The following is a 24,316-nucleotide window of genomic DNA, read 5'->3' as shown; positions in this document are numbered from 1 at the left end:
CACAGTAAAAATACCACCTACGGTGGTGGTCTGTTGCCTTCTTAGGTGGAATTTGCATGCACACACACACACCTAAACACGCTGACACACACACACACACACACCCACACACACACACACACACACCAACACGCTGACACACACACACACACACACACACACGATTGCTTGCATCCTCAAATTCATAGGATTACCATGTGGAAGGAAATCTGTCAAGGAAGCCTCAAAGCCCCCTGTGAAAGTGTGCATAATACATCCTGCTGGATACACAGGCATTGCCTGTGAATGTGATGGGGGTTAATGTTTTCCCTGATGTTAATATGGTAGAAACAGATTGAGACATTACATTTAAGGAGGAAATCAACCTGTATAGGTCAGAAATGCAGCTATTGTGCTTGCTTGCATGTGTGTGCTGCCAGAGGAGGAGCGGGAGAGCTCAGCCCGCTCACAATGCTGAATCCATCTTTGCTTCTGTCACAGTGGTGTTTGTATCTGAAAAGGCCCTCCATTACTTCTAACCGCAGCTCTTCTCTACATATTGTCAATAAACTCCGTCTCACTTTAATCAAATCAGCCAGCTGGGAGTCTTCTATTCAAACCTCAGACTGCAGGGGAGGAGATGTGAATCAGTGTAGAAAATTAAACAACGATGTATTACCGCTTAGGAAGCTTCTTTGGAGATACACAGATATGCAGCAAGGGACTCCAAAAGCAATGGTGTTATTACTTTTAAATTAAACTAAAGTGGTTAAAACTTACAGGAAACAAAGCTGTCCTTTCACAAGAAAACCCATGGACTGCAGACGAACTGAGAAAGAGAGTCACTACACAGATTTACAATTTCAAATGTGATCTAGACCACCTATCATTTTATCAGGTGATGTGTAGAGGTATCTGCAATCTTAGCTTCCAGCTTTTCTTTTAGCCCTGCCCGACCTTAGGGCTTAGGCCTACACATTCTTCTTTAAGTTGTCAGTTTGTTTGGATTTTCGTGTCTGATTCACATCTCTACTGAAGAGCAATAATACGCAGTCCAAGAGGAGGAGCCCTCTGTTAGCTTCCTGTCATCTCCTTTTCCCTCTGCAAGTAATCTCTCTCATCTAGAGGATGCATACGTCTTATCTTTCCTTCATTCTTATTCATCTCCACCTTAACTGTTCTTCTCCACGTTTGACTGACAGTAAATAACTGCAGGAGCTCTTTTTCTGTCTTTTATCTCAGAAACCTGCAAACCTGCACAATCACGAGTTGCGTCTTGACCTTGGGGGGAGGGGGGATGACACTATGACAGCTAATCAATTTTTAATAGTAGCTATGATTCCTCTCAGGCTGTGTGTGTTTGCGTGCACAGGCGTTCGTGTGTCTTTATGTCCACCAGAGTGTATTTGTATTTAAATGGATGAGTGAGTCTGTTATTGCAATTCAGTAAAGCAGCCACTTCGTTCCACCTCATCACTGAAATATTAATGCTTTGAGCATCAACCACTGCGCATTACCAACAAACACACCTGCACACACATGTAAAAGTCCATGTTTGATTATTTCTAAATAGAAACCCTGCTTTTTACCAAGATAAACCATTGGACAAAGAGCTTATTTAAATAATTGGTTTGTAACAGACCTTTTTTATGAATAGGCAACAATGTAGTGTACAAAAGTGCACAACACAACTTCTCTTGCCTTTTGCATCATGTTCATAATTACACGCTACCTGTAGTCACTGTATATCATTATATCCATATAAATACACATATAGATATATTCACTGTTGGAGCAATGTGGAGGTTGGTGCCACTTCATTGCATGATCAAACATAATTCTCATCCACAATATTGACTGTGTCCAATGGTTGAACTTTCAAGTCACATGTTAAATCAAATGTGTGCCTCTGCAGTCTTTGGGAACCAATTAGATTCAGGTCTTAGTCTATTATTGATTTTACAGCCAATAGCAATGAAGCATCGCCATGAGGCACTATTGAACAGACTTCTTCAAGGCTTGGTTGGATAATACCATTTGGCTAAATTCCTTTCCTAAATTGGCTCGAAGACTTAGCTGAGCGTAGCGTGTGATGGAGAAGAATGAGAGGATCCGTTTTAACCATGTCACCAGACATCTCTTAAAAAAATTCTTAGGAATTTGTTTAAGGCAGGGGTGTCAAACTCATTTTCACAGAGGGCCACATCAGCATAGTGGTTTTCCTCAAAGGGCCAGATATAAATTATACATGTAACTGAATGACATGGTAACATGTAATGAAAAATAAATGTAACTACTCCTTAATGTTAAATAACATTATTTATTTCTTATAACTTTTTGATTCTGTCAGGTTAGGTTATATGGACAGTGTTTAAGTTGGATTGTATATATGTTTCAATTCTGATTCCCCCTAAATGTGAATAAATACAAACCAATTTTTATTTTCTATTTATAAAAAATTAAAAACGTTTATGCTCTTGCGGGCCACATACAATGACATGGCGGGCCACATTTGACACATGTGGTTTAAGGGTTTGTTTTATGCTATGATCACATATTCTATGATACAGTATAATGTATTCCATAAATGATATATTAAATGGAATTTACTATGATGGAATATCCTCACTGTACATGCACAGCGTTTTCTTTTACACAAACATATCTCAAACTAAATAGGTACCATATCCATTGTGTTTGGAAAATACATTTTCTTTCAGTTGTGCTTCTCCTCAGCTCACATCTGTATTCACCGCAGCATGACTTGAGAGGAAAGTGGAGAGAAAATAGGCAAAGCCTGCGATTCACCTTATTTGCTGAGAGGAAATGGGGGAAAGTGAGTTGAAGGGAAGGAGATGAGGCAAAGACTGAAGGAATAAGAGTGGGTGGGCAGCAGTTTTAAGTAATACAATTTTTCTCAGAATGATGAAGGAAGGTCTATTCTGGATGTGTCATGAAACTGTAGGGACACAGAGGCAGCAGAATGGAGAAGGGAAAGGGAGAAATGAGAACGCTGACAGGATATTAAATGGTGAGCAAAGTGTGCAAGCACTAAGAGAGTTGAGTTATTATTGACCTGTCTCTCCATCTCTCTAATCTGAAATAAATATCCCATCATCTTCCTCTTCCATCTTTTTTCTCTAAATAGAATAAAGAGTCCATTAGCTTTGTGTTCCTTTTTTAGATGTACTATTGGCGGTGGTACTTCTCCACATGTATTGATTGGAACCATGTTGTAAATCCTCAGAGAGGAATGAGGGAGTGGACTTAATCAAAAAAATAAATGTTCTGGGGCCTCATTTATAAACGTTGCGTACGCACAAAAGAAGGCGTACGCCACTCTCTACGCAATAGTTGAGATTTATAAAAAGCAAACTTGACGGGAAAATGTGCGGTCCTTCACGCAAGCTCTGACCCAGGCGTACGCACAAAAACGGGTGAAATGAGAAACGGCGACACCGTCGGCAGATGGAAGAAACACGTGAAAGTGAAAATGACAATACTGCCTCTCAGAAATAACATGAAGACTTCACAAAGCAAGTCTTACAATTAACAGCCTACACGAACACCCGTTTGATTGATCAGCAGTGAAACAAACAAAACAAAAAAACGAAAATTACAACAGAAATTCAAATGAACACTTATTTGGAAAAAGAAAAGTGAAATATGTTCTGCAATATTGGCATGTTGTGCAATTCATCCTCATAAATAATATAGTTAACAGAACGAAATAATGTACAAAACTGATATTCTCGTTAATGTGTCCGTCTGGCGGAGCGGATAGGTGCGGGCGTGCGGACGGACGGACGGACGTACTAATTGTTCACTGGGGAAAGTTGTTTTCATATTAAACAATTTCTTCATAAGCTATGGTATCCATGCATATGCCTTTGGTTTGTTTTATTTTTGATAAAACAATGTATGGCGTATGTTTCAACCATTCAGAAAGCAACAAGAAATTACATTTGTGCTGAACAATTTCCCATTTCCACGTCGATTATTACCGACATCTGTAGCTTGTCAGATGTAATTAAATGGAGGGAAATAAAATGCCCCATCACAATGCGTAATGACGCACAAAGGTTGATCTTGCGCTCTTAGAAGATGTGGCAAATGGAAGAATTCGGAGTGAACGCATCTTTAGACAGCAAGAAGACGTGCTGGCAAATGAGGACGAGTGGCTTATGAGCCGGTTCCGACTTCCTCGAGCCGTCCTCTTGGACCTCTGCGGGCTTTTGGGCCCGGCGTTACAGAGGAGCACTCGGAGGAACCACGCGTGTCACCCGGTGCATCTGGCGCTCTGCCTGGTCCCCCGGCGCATGCATCTGGCGCTCCGGTGTCCCCCCCCCCCGATGGAGCGCTGACAACCTCGAATGGTTGTGAGGCTGCAGCATTTACGGCGTCTGCCACCGTTTGCCGCTCACGTGCCTTTTTGGCATTAGTATGCCCACACTTTGCCCTCCAAACAACACTTTTCTCCTCTTTTCCACCTCGCCAACGATAACTTCTACCTCACATTGAGTGAAGTTACGTTTTTTTGATTTCCTCTCGGTGTTTGCCATGGTTCCGCAATCAATGATTATTCATTTATGGGCGTTTCACTGACTATTTATGGACAAATATGGGCGTGTCATAAAGCCGCAAAAAGCTGCGCTGCATTTAGTATCGGTTGTGATTTATTAAGGGAAAGCTGCGTAGGATGTGCGTGCGCACGGTTTTATAAATCCGAATATTTCTTTGCGTACGCACGTCCTATGTTTCATCCGTACGCCATTTCTGACGCAAATCCTACGCAAAGTTTTATAAATGAGGCCCCTGATCTGGGGATTGTCTCAACCATTCAGAAAGCAACAAGAAACAAGAAATTACATTTGCGCAGATCAATTTCCCATTTCCACGTCGATTATTACCGACATCTGTAGCTTGTCAGATGTAATTAAATGGATGGAAATAAAATGCCCCATCACAATGCGTAATGACGCACAATGGCTGATCTTGCGCTCTTAGAAGATGTGGCAAATGGAAGAATTCGGAGTGAACGCATCTTTAGACAGCAAGAAAACTTGCTGGCAAACGAGGATGAGTGGCTTATGAGCCGGTTCCGACTTCGTCGAGCCGTCCTGTTGGACCTCTGCGGGCTTTTGGGGGTGTGTCACCTGGTGCATCTGGCGCGTCGTGTCCCCCTCCGCCTCAGTCACCACTCGACTAAGGGATTCCCCAATTCTTGCCGCTAGTCTCTCATCAAGAGGGGTCAGCTCCGGTGTCGTCGTCGTCGCCCCCCCCCCCAATCCCGTGGCAAAAACACTCTGGCGATGCAGCGCCAGAGGTTTTTTTGCCTCGACTTTGATGTCCGACCATTTCTCTTTTTATTTCGGCCACGGTCCGAGGTTGTGAGGCTACAGCATTTAAGGCGTCTGCCACCGTCTGCCACTCACGTGGCTTTTAGGCATTAGTAATGCCCACACTGTGCTCCAAACAACACTTTTCTCCTCTTTTCCACCTCGCCAACGATAACTTCTACTTCACATTGAGTGAAGTTACGTTTTTTTGATTTCCTCTCGGTGTTTGCCATGATTTAGCAATCAATGAATATTCATTTGTGGGCGTTTCACGGACTATTTATGGGCAACTATGGGCGTGTCATACAGCCGCAAAAGCTGCGCTGCATTTAGAATTGGTTGTGATTTATTAAGGGAAAGCTGCGTAGGATGTGCGTGCGCACGGTTTTATAAATCCGAATATTTCTGTGCGTACGCACGTCCTATGTTTTATCCGTACGCCACTTCTGACGCAAATCCTACGCAAAGTTTTATAAATGAGGCCCCTGGTCTCAGGCTCAAGATCTTTAGCTTGTAAGATCAAAAATGTTGTTTTTAAGTTCTTGAAAAAAAAAGATAAAACCAGAGCCCTGATCTGCATATTTCATAAATGTGATTACACATACAAAAAAGGAACTTTTAAATTACATGAATAATAAAAAAAAAAAAACTTTGTTTAAAGGTTAGAAGGATCATTTTAATTCCATAATATTTACAAAAGTATTGTTTTTTCTTCATTACGTCCTTTCTCTTCATTTATTTAAATGAATACATTTAGACTTTAGTAAATGCATAAATGTTTTATGGCATTTTCTTTTCACTTCTTGACCTTTCATTGACTTTACCTATTGATGAATGACGGTAGTCACACATGCATTTTACGTTTGGTGTATCTCACTTTATCTTAGTTAATCTACAAACACGAAAAAGCTTCTAAGAGAATGTGTGAGGTCTCACAATTATTTAGAAACTGATATCTCTTTTATGTACTGGGTGTTTAAAATGGGTGGTCAAATGGTCAAATGTGGATTTGTGTGTAGAAGTTTGAGAATTTGAAGCATGTCATTTGCCCTTTGACTTTTCATATGAGTTTTTGCAGCCAATTTCTATTTCAAATAACAATGTCATTTAACACAGTTTTTGATCATTTCTTTTTTTTATTACATAATATTTCTAGTCACTTTTCACCCTGCTCCAAAACCATGAAGACTGCTATAGCCAATTATTAATGCAAAAAGAAAAAGAAAAGTTTGTTATATTTTTTCCTTTGCCTAATTAACTGCTTGCTCAAACAGTCGATAGAGCACATATAGAAAACACATTATTGATTACCCCCAAAGTCAAAAAGCAACAGAAAAAACACTTTTTTAAATTGATTTTGACTTGGTTGAGTTGTTAAAGGGTGAAGTTGTTATAATATTCCAATGGACATTAAGCCCAGTAGCTTGGGGAATATTTTGGTAAATTTATTGATTGGACTTTGTGTAAATAGAATAAATGAGCGACCTTGGTTGCCTTTCAGGCAGATTACTCAGCAGTGTTTTACTTGGGCGGTTCAGTTAATCAACTCACCTGTTCAGCGTCCTATGTAAGTCCAGGTGTGCAGTAGAGGGCTGCATTGGGATTGGGTCCCGCCGGGTCCCGCGGGACCCAACCCAAATCTCGCGGGATTGGGCGGTTTGAATTGTGCTGCGAACGGGACTGCGGCAAAAAAAAAAACCCGCGGGATCAGTGTTGCCATGAATATCTCATGAATATATATTAGCGGACTACGTTAGGCTCTGCGGCTGTTGGATTCTTATGTACTGAAGCTCCGTGAACGCACCAGGTAGAGACGCCCAATGGCCTCTGTCATCTAACCTGTTGTTGGGGGTGTGCAACGCCCCGCCCCGCCTCTTACTAAGAGCGCGCTTCAGGCCGTCTGTCTGCACGCGCACACACGCACACTTTTAACCGAACAGGATTTGGGAAAATATATTTAATATTTAAGTTGCACATTACACAAAAGAGGAATGCATGAAAAGATGAGGCTGGAGGAGGGACATGAATCTCTTTAATAATATCAATACAAATACGTGTTTTTTTCCTGCGGGACGGGAGACGATACAAAATCAATGCATCTCTATTACTGTGCGGGACTAAATTCTATGAGTTTTGCGGGTGCGGGCGGGATTGGTCAGAAATTCAGCGGGCGGGAGCGGGATGAAGAAAATAGTCCCGCGCAGGGCCCTAGTGTGCAGTTGTTCAATCTCTTTCTTTACCGGAAGCGCTGCGTTCGTCGCCCCAACCTCCTCCCTGGCTTCCACCTGTGAGCTCCGTTAGGGGTAGTTATTACCCAAACGTTTTATGGAAATCTTATCTCATGGAATTGTACGGAGCCTTATGCCAAAGGAAAAGAATGTGAATGCCAACTTAAAGAATGTGATGCCTTAAAGCACATTTGTCAGACTCAAGGCCCGGGGGCCAAATGTGGCCCGCCATGTCATTTTTTGTGGCCCGCGAGAGCATAAAAGTTTTTAATTTCTTAAAATACAATGTTTCTTTAGTTGATTACATATTATTCATGTGTAGCTCCTGCAGGTCTTATGTCTGTATGCAGAGAAATTGTTGTCATCAAACCACTAGTTGGATGCAAGGCTGTGTGCAGGCTTTTTTGTAAAATGTTACACGTGTAATGCATGTTCTTTCTAGCTCAGTTTTATGTTGTTTTTCTTTATTCAGTGTGATCCTTCATTAATGGAGTTATGTTGGTTTTAATAAGCGGACAAAATTTAAAAGGATTTATGCTAGAGTAACAAGCCAACATGTTTTCTATGCAACTGTAATTTTCACTTTAAAAAGTTATAATAAATAAGTAATTAGTTTTTTAACATTAAGAAGTAGTTACATTTATTTTTCATTACATTTACTTACATGTATAAGTTAAATCTGGCCCTTTGAGGACAGCCACTATGCTGATGTGGCCCTTGGTGAAAATGAGTTTGACACCCCTGCCTTAAAGAATGTGAAAATACACACTTTTTACTGCATGAGTTGTCTGACTGAAATAGAATAACACAACCAATCACTTTTGAAGACATTTATAATCAACTTTCCCAGCAAGTCCTTACCAAGACGTAGATAATTAGTCTTGGATTTAAGATTTTCTCTTAATTTTAGCACGCTATTAGACAAGAAAATGGAAGCAAATCAGGTGCAATACATCTCTTCCTTCATCTGAGAGTTGCAAAAGTGTTCTTATAGAAACTATTCTTTGTATCAACCAAATCTTTTTCTTAGTCTCACCTGATCAAAGGTCATCCAACCAGAATGCACTTGTTGTTACATAAAATTAAGGGGGTAAAGCTGTGGCTTCACCTTAAATTTCCTTCAGTGAGGTCAAAACTAATGATGCATTCATGCAGATTCTTCCAAGCTGTAATACCTGCTCAATGTTCACATTTCTTTTTCTGCTACTCCATTATCCTCACTTTTGATTGCCTTTTCCACGCAAATATATAAGCTATCATTATTCCAGAGAACGAGGAGAACACAGAGAAAAAATATATAAACCATTAACCAGTGCTTGAAAATAAATAAAAAGTGATGCAGCTTTACGAACTGAGAGAAGACATCAGACTAACTAAATCCCATGGAGATCCTGTCAGTCCAAGTGAGTCAAGTCAAGCTGAATGCAGTGCAGAAGCAGATCATCAGGAGAAACAACCAGTTATCCAGCCAAAAAACAAACAAAAATACTGCTAAGCATTTCAGCACATGTTCAATTGCAGAAACCCAGACAGAAATGGACTCTAATATTAACAAAAAAGGTTCTAAAGCAAACACATGGACAGGAACAATGACAACAATGGTAAACAAAGGGAGTAATTAACACACCAGATGCAAATAACAGAAAAGCAGGTGTGCAAAAATCTGTCAAAAGACATAGCAACATTGCTACATTGCAAAAAAAATGCTATTCAAAACTGAACTGGACAGCTTACACACAGAAACATTACAAATTAAAGCACAAATCCCTATTGTCACAGGAATCATGTTCACAAGTTATGTTGATACAAACTACATAACAGAAACAAACTGATTTAAATGTTTCTGCTTGGAGTGAATTTAGAACGTAATTTCTACCTAGTTGGTTCATATTGTGGCCTAAAGTTGAGAAACGCGTGTCATAAATTTGACAGAAACTAGTTGTATGTGTGAAGAGAAAAATCATGTTAACAGACTCATAAGCTTGGTTACGTAAAAAAAAAAATTTTTTAACAAATGCTTATTATCTATAGCCATAATATGACAGTGAGCCAGTGTTGAGTGTGCTCTCACTTGCTTATTCTATGGGTCTAAAATAACTTTTTTTTGATTGGTTGTTGATTTGAAATTGTCCATAGACTGAAAATGAGCATGATGTCTGTATTTGAAGCTGAAATAAACTGAGAAACTCTGTGACAGTTAGGATAGACTTCAGACCCTCATGATCTTTTAACTAAATCATGAATGGAACAAACTGAGACATGGAATGAACAAACAAACAGCATTGGTTAGCTTACATGAGCAGGAGGAGGAGATGGATTGCTGCACTCAAACTTTAATGCATCTGCAACTAACAGAGGAATTGGTTGTTAACGTGTTGAAATGTTCTACGCCGACGAAGGCGTGCTGACACAGCATTTTGCTCCAACTGAGTTCAAAGACAACAGCAGCGGCTGTCAGACACTGAACTGCAGGCGCTAACTCTTTGTGTCAGAAGAGGGAGGAAAGCAAAAATGATGATGAGCATGAGCTAAAACTGGATGCCTGCAATTTGAGCTTTTGTTGTGTAGCAGTGAGCTAAGATGAACAGAGGAATAACGGAGAAGCTTAAGGACAGAAGGAAAGAGTGACAGGTAAGGGAGGGGAAAGTAGGAGTCAGGTCTCAGGGGAAATAACATCCTGAGAAACATTGCAGACTTGCATAACATTTAAGACAGAATTGTGATGTTTGACTTTGCAGATGTTCAAAAATAAAAACAGAAAAAATAAAACTCACGGCTAATGTATTTTTGTCATCATATGTGTGTGCGTTGTGTACATACCTGTTTTTCTGGCTTGTCGCATGTCGGTTCCAAAGAAGCTGGAGAACAACGCAGAAGTAGCAAATGATGAAAGAGCATCTTTTTGAACCATGTTTTTACAGCTAATTCATTTTTCTTGTTCTGTTTTGTCTCCTGGCAGGTCAAAGTGATGGTCCGGGTGTGTCCAGTGTCTCATTCGGATGCAGCAGAGTCCAGTTCCTTCCTGAAAGTGGACACCAGGAAAAAACAAATCACCATCATGGATCCATCAGCAAATCAGCCGCTAAATGCTGCTTCCCAGAAACGAGCAGGAGCCAATCAAGTCCCACCAAAGATCTTCACCTTTGATGCTGCATTCCCTCCTGATGCATCGCAGGTGAGGAGGAAGAATTTTTAAAACATGTATGTAGTGGACAGCAAATTAAAAGTGGGAAAATGAATTGTGATTGAATCAGGATAGATATTTTTGCAGTTTTTCTAAGGATTCTATACTTGGATTTGTGTGCTGCGTCTTTAGTTTTTGTCATATTATTGGCTCACCAGATTCAGGTTGATCATCCACAGCTGTCTTCATTTAGTTAATTACCTTCAGTGTATTTAAGTGTCTGGTTTTCAGTTCTTCATCGTCAGGTCACCTGCTCTGCTTTATCACCTTTTCGTTTTTCCATGGTTGTTGTCATGGTTACGTCAGTCCATTAAATGTGTATTTCTGGCACCAAGCCCATTTTTCTGCATTTTATGGCCTACAACTCCAGTTCCTGACAATTTTAATTTTAATCAAAAACTTAGATACTAACTGTAGATATCAAATTAAATTCATATTTTTTTACTCTGTATTTTAGTGAGAATAAAAGCAAATTTCTCCCATTAATAGCAAAAATATAAGACATTTTAAGATTACAAAGTAAAAAAAAAACTTGCTTTAGATTAGATTAGACCATTTCTTTTTTCCAAACTTTACTTGTTTTATGCAGAAATTGTACAAAATGTCCATCAAATCAAAGACACCAGTTGAAATAAAGGTACTTTTGCACAACCAGGTGTGAACAGCGTAAGACTGAACACGTGAAAATATGCTGTTTTTCATGATGACTTTCTCATTTGGTCTTTCTATCTTTGTGAAGCTTTTCTCATTGTGTTCCCTTTTTTTGTGTTTAGGCCGAGGTATGTGCTGGAACAGTTGCCGAGGTGATTCAGTCGGTGGTGAATGGAGCTGATGGATGCGTGTTCTGCTTTGGGCACTCCAAATTGGGTAACAGTCTGATGCAAACACACACACCGTCTACTGAAACAGAGCTCGTGTGGCTCGTGCGTCAGTCTTCATATGTTTGCCGGAGTGTCAGAGCATCCGTCTATTCTCTTGGCCGCCTCTCCACTGGCCCTCATCTTTTAGAGACAGAGGGAAGAGGATTAGAGTCCGCTCAAGCTCAAAGCTTTTTCAGTCTGCTCTGCGTTTCTGTCTCTTCTTTACCACTTTAATCCAACTGAAGCCAAAGTGTTTTGACAAAAGCTGTTTAAAAAAAGAAGGGTCAGAAACCCTTACTGTACAGTACAGCACATCTGAACCCTGACATGAACGTGCACAATCAAACAGACCAACTCATACAAACAGGCACAATATTTTGAACTTTAGATCACTCGCTGTTGTCCTTTTTGGCTTTAGAAGCAGCTGTAAAAAAAAGAAAAGCTGCTGTACAATAATGCCCTTTGAAGTCTGTCAATAATCCTATAATACATCCTCACTTCATGACTGTATTATGGTTACTCAATTCTGTAGATACAGTTTCTAACTAAAAGCATAAAACGGCCGATAAAACCAGTTAATATGCGGGTCAGCCCGCCAGGAAACATACCAATAACCTCAGTGTGACTGTGCTTTATGAAACCATCTAAACTGATTTTATTTCACATAGATGACATCATGTTCGCAACTAAGATTTGTATTTGAAAGCTCCCCAGAAGTCACACAATAGAATAGTATGCCCTTTTTTCACAGCTGACACAATTCACTGAGCTGCCTATTGATATGTGTGAATTAAAGTGGACTTTGCTACCACAGCTCTGGTTTTATGTAGGCAGAGCCTCATATTAGAAGGGCTGCAGCTTCTACCTGAATCACATTATGAGAGAGCAAACATAATTCATTTGAAGAGACCACAGAACCACTCGTCAAATTGGCAGCTTTACTCTAAAAATTACTTTTCCCTAATCTGCAATGCAGCCAGAGACAGTAGGTGATCTGTTTCCAGGGACAATTTTATGCTTAGGAACTTGCTTCTTCTTTATATATTCACTAGATTATTCACATAAGGTAAGAGACAGCCTATTGGGGTAAAGACCAGAAAAGAATCAGTCTGTTCATAAAGATGTGATAAAACTGAGGGCCTTGCTGTCATTTTTCTTTCATTGCTAGCTGTTACTAAAGGTATGTCAAAAGCGGTCCAAATATGGTCTAGAATTTGTATTTTTTTTAATAAGCGTGTTAATTATTATGGGCTTTTTTCAAAACCTTTTTCTCTTTTATTTGCAGCTGTCATCAGAAATCTGTTTGAAAGCCTGCGTAGCACTTGTTTAAGTGCAATAGCAAAACGAGTTGGTTTGCAAATTTATAAGTAATCTAGATGCAAGACAGTAATAGAACATCTTAGGTCTTTATTTCCTTAAAATAAAAAGCTGTTCTGATGCTTTTCCAGAACAGTAAAATAGTTTGGTAGTTCATTTTACAGTAGACTTGCAGCGATTTACAAGCATTAGTGGATGGTGTATTTTTCGATGTCCATCACACGGTGTGTGTGTGGCTCTTTAAGAAATGTTGATAATCTAGGCAATGATTGACTAATGTAAGAAAATGTTAATGTCATGGTATAATAGTTAATGAAGCAATAGGCATACATTAGACCTAACTGAGAAGGGATGTCACATTCATTAAGCCATATCTCGCATGATAACTAATTCAGTTGAAATCTCAAGTCAACGCAGGAAATAAACACTTTATTTTTGTGTAGACCATTGAGATAATATTTTAGTTTGTTTTTTTTTGTTTGGTTCTTTATCTTTAATTTTTAGTTACATTTTATGTGTTGGGTTTTGATACTTTGATATCTTCATAAGTGGTTTGGCTTATTCTTCCAGTTTGGTCTCCATTCAGTTCCAGATCTGCTTTTAGGTATCATCACCAAAGAGGCTCCATTTTAGTTAAAGTTTTTGTGTTATTCTATTCTACACTAACTGGGCACTTTATTAGATAAACCTGTCCAACTTGTTCATGCAAACTCTCAATAATCCAATCACATGGCAGCAACTCAATGCATTTAGGCAAAGACGATCTGCTGCAGTTTAAACTGAGCATCAGAATGAGGAAAAGGGTTATTTAAATGACTTTGAATGTGGCATAACTGTTGATACCAGACTGGCTGGTCTGAGTGTTTCAGAAACTTCTGATCTACTGGAATTTTTACCCACATCTCTAGGGTTCGAAGAGAATGATCCGAAAAAAGAGAACTTAGTGAGCGGCAGTTCTGTGGGTGGAAATGCCTTGCTGATGCCAGAGGTCAGAGGAGAATGGGCAGACTGGTTCCAGCTGATAGAAAGGCAACAGGAACTGAACAATCACTGGTTCCAACCGAGGACTGCAGAACCTTGAGGTAGATGGGCCACAGCAGCAGAAGACCACACAATGTGTCACTCTTGTCAGCTAAGAAAAGGAAACCGAGGCTACAATCCACAGACTCCCCAAAATTGAACAATGGTAGAATGAAAAAACGTCTGTTCTGATAAGTCTCCATATCTGCTGCAACATTTGGATAGTAGAGTCAGAATTTGGCCTCAACAACATGAAAGCATGGATCCATCCTGCCTTGTATCAAAGGTTTACACTGGTGGTGGTGGTGTCATGGTGTGGGGGATGTTTTCTTGGCACATTTTGGATCCCTTAGTACCAGTGAAGCATGGTTACAATGCCACAGTCCATAGTATTGCTGCTGACCATGCCCATTCCTTTATGACCACAGTGTAGCATCTTCTGATGTCTACTTCCAGCAGGATAACGCACCAAAGCTGGAATCAACTCAAAACTGGTTTGTTGAACATGACAATGAGTTCACTGGACTCAAATGTTCTCCACAGTCACCAGATCTTCAGTGAAAAGAGCACATTTGGGATGTGGTGGAACAGGAGATTGGTATCATGGATGTACAGCAGACAGATCTGCAGCAACTGCGTGATGCTGTCATGTCAATATGGACCAAACTCTGAGGAATGTTTCCAGTACCTTTTTGAATCTATGCCACCAAGGATTCAGGCATTTCTGAAAGCAAAGGGTCCAACAAGACACTAGCAAAGGGTACCCAATAGAGTGGCCGGTGATTGTAATGTCAAAGTGTAGCAATTTTTTTCCCTTGGGAAAATCAAATATGTTTTTTGTCACCTGTCTTCTTTGCATTTAGAGCTCTCCAGGACAAAAAAAAACTGAAATTGTGTAATTTTTATTGAACACACTGAGTGTCTTGTAAATATAATGTCTGTTGCTGCAGAGCATGTGTGCTGCAGTTGTCTGGGCGGGGAAGTAAGGAGCATGCCTAAGAGACTTTTCCCAGATAAAGCGGCTGACTTCATTTTGTCTCTGCACAAATTAGATCACATTACTTGGTAATGAGGCTCTTTCATTTTGGAGTAAATGGTCCCACTTTTTGTTGTTCAAAATTTGATTTACAGTGTTTTTTTAGGTCAGTGTGAGTCCTCCTGAAGCAGCAATTCTAAATGTGCCAATCTGCAAGCCATGCTTTGGCTCGTTTCTTTGGGGTTGGCTCTTTTAGATAGCAAACATCTTTTAAAAAAGTACTTTAAAAACTTGTAATAATCCCTTATGGCACAGATCCACTACTTAAACACATGCATGGGAATACAAATGATTACTAAACAAAAAGAGAAGGTCTGAACTATAATTAACAAATCCTACTGGTCTGGTATTACAGACCACAGATACACATGAACATAAACTAACTCTGTTTGCCTGAGTCACACTGGCTCTCTTGGCCAGTGTCTCATCATTTAAGATTAGTTTTCTATGTTTTTGTACCAATGTTTTGTCAAAAATATCTAAATCTCGACAACATGACAACTGTAATTAAAAGGTTTAAAGACATAACAGGCCTCTGAAAGAGTAGAAGAGCAAACTGTGTTCACAAAGTCGCAGTACTGTAACAGCCTGACTGCTGCTGTGGATGAGATCATTATCAGAGATCAGCTTCACCTAAGGCCACAGTTCTAGTGAAACTGCCGTGCAAAGGCATTAATGCTCTAATAAGTAGAATGAGGTAATAGAAAATAAGCCAGTAGGCAAGTCATAGAAACCCCTGTAAAATTAAATTAAAGTCCAATTTATCTAGAAAAAATTAAGCTAATGAAATTTCCCTTCATTTACTACATCTTAGTCACATTTAAAGTACTTTTTGCCACCTCTTAACAATAACGAGGATGGCTTTGCCAGATCACTCCTAACTCTTTTGCACCTCGTGTTCTCTATGATAGCATCAGTGTTTCAGCTTGATGTGACCAATTAACACAAATAAACATCAAGCACACAGACATAGGCATGCTTCACACACAAACTCGAGCTTTTATTGCCTGAAGTGTATTGTGACTTTGTTGTGGTGTTAGTCAGTAGAGCAGTCAGCCAGAAAACCATGAGTTCACAGCCTGAAGATGTCACAACAGACGGAAAAAATGTGGACGCTCACATATGCTTGCAGACTCTGTCAAAAGGGCTCAGGCCTCGATTCAAGAGAGGGGAAGAAAGGAAAGGAGAGAGTTTGTTCTGTGTTTCGGGTGTTTATGGGAGTGGTGGAGCCATCGTGACTGAGGCAGTCCATCTGCTGATAAGTTAAATGAAAAATAAATCAACTGATCAAATCAGATGAATCAGAGTAAATGGTGCAGACTTGCTTAAAGGACATGATGGATGGAAAGCAGCACAAGAATTCCTAAGACGTTTACACGATAGATGGTCGGCTTTTTAAGTAGAAGCTTGAGGATGATAAACATTCATGTTTTCGCTTCAGCACCTCATAAAAACATACAAATACACCCTTTTTTCAGTTCATGCATTTATCTCACTGGATCATGGTAAATTTTAAAAGGGAACAAAATTGTTGGAAAGTATGCAAATTAGCAACAATTTCATAAAATTTGTATTGCATGAATGCAGCATTAATCTCTGGCAGAAGTTGGGAATGCCTGAAATGACTATCATTAACGATAGCCATTTAGATTCATTGTTCACTGACGCCTTTCTCAGCTTTTTCACGGTTTTGCACATTCCAACTCACGGAAACTCAATCAGGAATAGTTGGTATTGTTTAGAGATAAACTGTGTGGTTCAAAAACTTTAAAGACCCACCCACTCCCATGAAAATGGTGCTTTTTACATTTCTTGTGCCTTTTTCCTCATGATGGAGGACATAAATAAATAAAATTAAGGTAAACATTGTGTTTCTGAGTGTTTCTCTTTGTATTGTGAATAAGGAGCAGACTCTTGAAATGCCTCTTGAAAAGCTGGTAGCAGTGATGGAGAAGCTTTCATGGGCGGGCCACAAGCTCCCTGCTCTGCTCCGTTCTGATGCAAGCACTTGCAGACACATAGATCCATGTATGTCTTCATTTTCCTCGTCTTTCAACTCAGAAGTGTATTTCTAATGAACTCCTGCCGCCCTTCAGAAAACAAATTGTAGAAAACAACACAGGCTTTTTAATTTAGGCTAAAAACATTTGAATTATAATTAAAAGACCACTGGGAACACTTTGAAAATAGATCAAAAGATGATCGGGTGGATATTTAACACATTCAAAGCTCCATCAACATGAAATCCTTTCCTGTGATCTAAGTGAAGGAAATAACAAGAAATATTTTGGGGGGGAAATTGTCACTAAAAGTCACTTCTCAGTAACAATTAAAGCTGAGGTTTTAGAAATACTCAAAATCTACTGGTCCTCACCAGGCCTCAATTTAGGAAAACATCTAAGATGAGTTGTGTTGGTTAAAATTCTTACCAAGTATATGTTTGCAAAAGAAGTTTAAGTGTTAGAAAAGAATTACTCAGAAGCTCCCGAACCCACCTTCAGAAGCTGAAATAGCTCGCTGTAAGTTATTCCTGGAATTTTGTTTCTTTATTCTTTATAACATTGCTTCAATAGCTGGAGCCATGTATACATCAGCTGACCTTCCAACAGCAAATTGCTTAGGTTAAGTCTGATCAGGTCATTGCAACATACCGACTCCATTGGTTTTCACCTAAATCAAGCCCTTGTTAGTGGACTGATGGGTTCACATTTGTGCTGATGTAGTGTTTGTATTTGAACTAAATATCTCCTCTCCAAAATAGAAAATCATTTACCAGACTTTGTTTGCCTGAATCTTGTTCCTTTAAACACCTGGTTTTTCAGATTCAATGTTGTAAAGTTTAACATTCTTACTCTGGAGTAAAATTGGTGCAGGTCGAGGACATTTGCAGCTGTTGTCAATATTTTTTAATTTATGAATAACCTTTTTCAGAATAAAACTCTTAAAATCTTCTTTAAACAACCAGTTACAATCATTACTTCATTCTTTCACTACACATAAATACGAACAACTGCTTTACAGCAGTACTGTGGTGCACTTTAGTCACTCTATATGCCTCTATTTACTGTTTAATTCCCTGGAATGCAAAGTGCTTACATTTTTCATCCACATTTGTATTTATTTTAGCTGCTGTTCAGTCAAACATTGACGGTTTGGTGTCACGCAATTTTAACAAACCTTTCAAAAGCTTCTTTCTTTTCAGATGTCTATATGTCATCTAAATTTGACACAACTTTTGTAATAAAGCATCAAACTTTCTAATGTTTTGACAGCTGCTGGCAAGACTGAGGGAGGAGAATGTAAACTTGCAGTGTAAATGACAACCTCCCCTCCATCTTCTTTCAGAACAAATCAGATACATTTCTCTACACGGCATCGCAGGAGTTCGCCTTTTGATGTCCTCTGTTTCTTCGGCGTGCACAATTGTTAGCTCTGACATATAGCTTTGTTTAGGTCTGCTTTTGATCTCCTGACAGCCCCAGTGGGTGAGGGAGGGGGATAATCATTATTGTAAGAGAAGAGGTAGATCTCAGACTCTCTCAGAGCAGGAATTTAGCATTCACACTTTTTTATTTCTAATTTGCTTTATTTTTTTCTTTGGTGCTTCTCTTAGATTTATCATTTTTTCTGTGTTTTCCAGGAAAATCCTACACGATGATTGGCCGTGATGACTCGTTGCAGACTCTGGGTATAATCCCTTGTGCCATCTCCTGGCTTTTCAAACTCATCAATGAGAGAAAGGAAAAAACAGGAGCACGCTTTTCTGTTCGGGTGTCTGCTGTCGAGGTCAGTGGCTAAACTCCAGTCTCTCTGGTGACTGTCTTCGCTCTAAACCGTCACTGCAAGTCATTTGAGATTTGATAAATTATTTGTTGACTCGGGATGAAAACTCATGAATTTTCTTCATTCAAATGTGACTAAATTCCCCAAACACAGGTCTGGAGTGAGATTTTGTCCGAGATTAAATGTCATCTGTGGTTAACTCTGTTGCTCATCCCCTTCATTTGTGTTCAGGTTTGGGGGAAGGAGGAGAATCTGAAGGACTTGCTGTCTGAGGTGGCAACAGGCAGTTTGCAAGATGGACAGTCACCTGGAGTCTACCTTTGTGAGGACCCCATCTGTGGCATGCAGGTACCAACCAAGAGACACCGTTACATTAGACCATGTAAAATGCCAGGTGGAAGGAAATCTTTCACGTGTGCATTAAAACAGCAATCATATTAATTTGAACTATCTTAGCCATTACTGTATCATAGCCGAGAATGCTTGCACAGGCAACACCTTTGAGGAGTGCACACAGGATGATTCGTCGAATTGTGCTGCAAATCTGAGCAATTTGTTTTTGAGATTTTATGTATGAACTCGGCAATGATGACCCAGTTCCAAAACACCAGAGATTTTAAAATTTACAGTCACCATCATGCTCATTTTCAGGTATTCACAAAGCAGATGTAGGAATAGTCTCTGTGGGAAAACAGTGCCAGAAACAACTGAGCAACAACAGGGGAAGGGTGTGTGTGTGGGGGGCTTCATGTTTATAGGATTAGAGGGTCTGATACAAACACATCTGTGTAATTCTCAACTAATCTGACATAATCTTATCAGTGCTGATATCCTGCAGGCACACATTTACACAAACGCAGACGGAAACGTGTAGCTAATCTCTGCTTTTTAAAATTCACACAAAGGGAAATTAAAAAATGCCAATCAGTCCTTTAACTCTGCTCACCTTTTAACAGGCTTTTAGTACCTTAAACCCCTTCAACAAGGTGCTCTCTCAATGTGATTCCCTTCCTATTGCGTATGACGTCTTTACTTCTTATTTTCTAGCTTCAAAACCAGTCTGAACTCCGCGCTCCAACCCCTGAAAAGGCCGCGTGGCTCCTGGACGCGGCCATAGCGGCTCGCCACAGCAGCCAGCGCCCAAACACCACAGAGGAGGAGCACAGGAACTCTCACATGCTGTTTACTTTACACATTTACCAGTACCGCATGGAAAAGACAGGCAAAGGAGGGAGTAAGTACTAACACGGTTATCACCTGATGCACATTTCCTGATAATTATCAATAATTAGACATCAGAAACAGCAACAGAGTATTAGAGAGACTGTGCCGCTCCTGTCTGCTGCAGACGCCATGCTCTCAGCATGTTTATTTTTGTTTTGCAAATTTGTTTAATGTATGTCTGATAAGAAGAATTGTGTGATTTCTATCTATTATAAAATATGACAAATCCAATTACTGAAAGAAAAACCACCAGAATGTTTTTCTGTTTTATATTATTGCAGAATAACTTGTTGAAAATCTTTCTTGCTTGTGTAAAAAGTCACCTGATGGTAGGCACATGCATAGGCCTTTAGGGGTGCTTATTTTTTGTATTAACATTAATAAATTCCTGTTAGTGATACAAGATAAACAAGTTGCTACAGAATCCCCACGATATTCTTCTACCTTGCCCATTTTTTAGTAACACGGTGGTTCTGAGCTTCTCAGGGGCTCCACTAGGACTCAGAGACCCAACCCATAGAGAGAGAGAGTGAGGGTTAGTTATGGTCTAACTAGTTGCTGTCTGCTTATTAGACAAGCTTAAGTGGATATTTCGGAAAAACCCTGAAGGAGTTTGTTTTTTCTGCAATATGTCTGGGCACAATGCAGCAATTCAGCCCTCAGCACATCGTGCGGGGACAGGAAATTGGGTACTACCCGGAAAGTACAAAATAAAACACCGGGAGAAGTTTCAAAATAAAATAACCATATTTATGCCAAGTTCATAGTTTCCTCAGTACAGACAGAAATGATAGCCTATTGTATGTAAATAGTACTGAATCCTGGACTCACAAGAAAGCTCTTTGAAAAGTTGAAGCATGGTCTAATTTGAAAATGTATCCTTTCCTACTTTTGTTATTAGCATTATTTATTCATTTATCTTTATTTTATCCTTTGTTTTATCTTTTAGGTATTACTAATATATTTTTGATTCAATCATCTGGCAAATTCAAAAAAGTTGTTGCTTCCTCACTTGTGTTCTCTGTCCCTTTAAACAAATTTGCACTTAGTATGAAGTGTGAGTATGACATTCTGTATCTGCAATATTTGTCAATAAAAAAACAGCTTCCTTACTACTGATCTTAAACTAAATTTATCTGTTTTATGTGATATTGTCAGATTACAATCACCTTCTTTAAATTCTGTATCATTTAGTTTCACAATCGTTTCTGTTAATCTTTTCAATCACAACAAAGTCCTGTGTTTAGAGGATCAGATGCAAAAGAGACTTTGTGATTCCACAACTGGGGTGCAACTGTCAGGAACTGGGCGTAGAACCCAAAATGCAGGAAATTGGGCTTGGTGGTAGTAACGTAAACATTTAATATATGAACTAAAACAGAACAAAAACTTTGGAGAAACAAAAAGGGGATAAATCAGATGATCTGACAATGTAGAACTGAAAACCAGCCCCTTCTATACACTGGCGACAGTTAACAAATGAAAACAGCTGTGGATGATTAACATGAAACTAAAAAAACTGAAAGGGAACTGAGGAGTTATCTATTAGTACTTTAATTGAAAATGTTACTTAATTTCACTATTGTTTAAAAGACAAAAAAAATTCTGACTTTAAGCCCCTGCCCTTTTAAAATCCTGTGCACGTCCCTGCCTGATGGTTGTCTGCTGAAGTGACATGTTGTGACATAATCCTGTCCTAAAGAAAGGATCTTTACATTATTATTACTGATTTCTAGCTAAGGTGTTGTCACAAAATATAGCAGGAACGTGTAGGTTTTTTTTTAACGTGCAAACGTATTTGGCAAACAGAGACTGACACCTGCAACTACAGCGTGTGCATGAAATAAACATGTTAAATGTATGTACATGTGTGATTCGCTCATATAGCTCTGAGAATGGCTCACAGCTAATGTGTTATAACAGGTCATCTGTGCAAATCAACCAAAGCAGAAACCGGGCCTCATTTAACATCAGTGACAAACAGTAATCTCCTTTTTGAGGTGTGTTTTGAGGTGATAGGAGACTCTGCTCACGCTTGATTTGTGCCATATTTATGCAGCAGCAATTAGCCACTGCTTTCCTCTTTATTTCTACAATTTACAGACAATTTATGATCATGTTTGAGGCTTAAATGAACTGCAACGCAGCTCTTATTGCCTCCGTTCCTTTTTCTGTCCAGAGCACACTTGTGTGCATGAACAAATCCACAAACCAGCTGCTTATTGTGGTCATTTGTTTCCTAAGAGTCTGACACTCATTCAAACATGTGCTGGGATGTAACAGCAGGTCATGAATGATTTTTGATTATACCATTTTGACCAATTTCAAACCATTATATATTCCAGATGCAGTATTTTGTTACTGTTAAATATGGAGAGACTGCCTTGTCAGTTTGTTTCTTTTTTGCATGTCTTCTCATCTATTCTTGCCCCCCTTTTTTGTTGCATCTGCTAGTGTCGGGAGGCCGGAGTCGCCTCCACCTGCTGGATCTGGGCAGCTGTGATGTTAAAGAGCTCGGGGGTGGAGGAGGAGGAGGCGGTGGCAAAAACAGGGAGAACTCCTCACCCAGCTCGGCTCCGCTGTGTTTGTCGCTGTCTGCGCTGGGCAACGTCATCCTGGCTCTGGTTAACGGGAGCAAACACATCCCATACAAGTAGGCATCCGAGTGCACATAGAAGAGCTGGTTAAAGGAAAGGGTGGCAGAATATACAAGTTAAATTATCAAATGAGTGAGACAAAAGTGGAAAAAAAAAACACTAAGGAGGAGGATGGCAGGATGTTTTGAGCCGAAGGAGAGGAAGAAAGGAAAGCAGGAGGCAGATTTCTCTAGGTACCTCAGATTTGGGGGACTTAATGTTTGAAACAACAACAGCTGCTGTTCCATATTCATCCTTTTCGTTTTGGTGGTTTGCTGACTGGCAGTGAGCGCAAATCAGACTAAAGCTAATCAAGTGAAAAACATAAACACATGGAATGGGGCAAAAATCAGGACTGCTACAGTTGAGTCAGAAGAGGAAAATCATGTGGGTCCTCCTTAAACCCTGTTCAAAGACTTTCTTCCGTTCTACTTTCTCCTCTAATCTCCTGAGGCTATGTACCTCTGTGCTCCTGGCCAGGTTAATTTAATCCTCTTCTAAATTTACATTGCAAACTAAGTAACAGTTAACATTAGCTTTGAAGCTGTAAGTAAAGCTTTGCTTAAGAGGGGCAAATCTGAACAATCACAGATAGTGGATGGATTATTTTAGCAGTTTATGTTCAATTGTTTCTGGTGAATTTGTTTTAAATCGCAGTTTTAGATTAAAAACTACTCTGAATAAAGAAAACACAGTAGGTCAAAACTTAATGATACATGAAAAACGAAGGTGCTTACAATGCAGTTTGATTTATTTTGGGGATCAAACAAAAACTTTAAAAGACCCACTCCAATCATGTTTTGATCTATACTAAAATCTTACCCAGTGGTCTTTCAATCACCATTCTAGGACTTAGTTTCTGCAGAGCGGCTGTAGTTCCGAAATTCGCCTCTGAGTTGTGGGCGGGACCGTTGACACAGAGCAACCCCGCCGCCCTTTCCCTTCCAAGAAGGGAGCTTGTGGCCCACCAAGCATATTTTTCTTTGTTACAAATAAACTATTTTTCCATTTGATTTTTTTGTAATGTGTGCTCCCGATTCACAACAATTTGAGTAAAGAAATACTCAGAGATGTAATTTTGGGCTTAATTTTCTTAATAAATGTCCTCCATCAAGAGAAAACTGCCACAAGGACATGTTAAATGCCCCAAAAACACAATTTTATTTGGAGTAGGTTTTTAAATGTTGGTGTTTTGAACATGTTCTTGTAGCATTTTCTTGATGGAGGTCATAAGTAAAATATTTTTAGATTGAAACTGTATCTTTATTTAACTTGTGTTGGATCCGGAGCAGATAAAAACCAGCTATTTGAAAAAGCTCAGGTTTGATGCAGCAGCTGCAACGGGCGGTCCAAAGTCTCGCTTCTCCACTCCAGTTCCGATGCATCCACCTGCAGACAAATAAATACATTAAAAGCTTCATTTTCCTTGTCTGAGCTGGAATCTGGCTCAAAACTATATGGCTGGATAGCTCCCATGTTGCTCAACATTTCTGTTGCACTGCTAATGTTTGCTTGGGGTTGTTAGGGGCTGTAGGCCAGCAGGGGAGAGTCTAAACAAAGAAATGATAGGGATAACTCAGAGGTAAATTTCTGGTGAACTCCTGCTGGTCTCCAGAAAATATGTCTTAAAAAAGGTTTTTATTTTTTTAATTTTGGTTAAAAACTGGACAATCATAATTGACAGACCACAGGGAACACTTTTCAACTGAT

The 24,316-nt window shown here is 39.5% G+C and overlaps 1 protein-coding gene across 1 annotated transcript in view; it reads left to right on the top strand.

Annotated features, from left to right (window-relative positions):
- The window catches only part of kif26b (kinesin family member 26B), a 98,299-nt gene that overhangs the window by 57,475 nt on the left and 16,508 nt on the right, over positions 1 to 24,316 (top strand). Inside the window, exons 6-11 of the mRNA XM_011492476.3 lie at positions 10,506 to 10,721; positions 11,504 to 11,597; positions 18,604 to 18,749; positions 18,978 to 19,094; positions 19,794 to 19,980; positions 22,425 to 22,623. Coding sequence (XP_011490778.1) covers positions 10,506 to 10,721; positions 11,504 to 11,597; positions 18,604 to 18,749; positions 18,978 to 19,094; positions 19,794 to 19,980; positions 22,425 to 22,623 — 959 coding nt within the window. The remainder of the gene's footprint in view (positions 1 to 10,505; positions 10,722 to 11,503; positions 11,598 to 18,603; positions 18,750 to 18,977; positions 19,095 to 19,793; positions 19,981 to 22,424; positions 22,624 to 24,316) is intronic.

This window comes from Oryzias latipes, chromosome 3, assembly GCF_002234675.1.
Source record: "Oryzias latipes chromosome 3, ASM223467v1".
Taxonomy (NCBI): Eukaryota; Metazoa; Chordata; class Actinopteri; order Beloniformes; family Adrianichthyidae; genus Oryzias; species Oryzias latipes.
The sequence above is the reverse complement of the archived record's forward strand: the minus strand, read 5'-3'. Positions and strand labels throughout refer to the sequence as shown.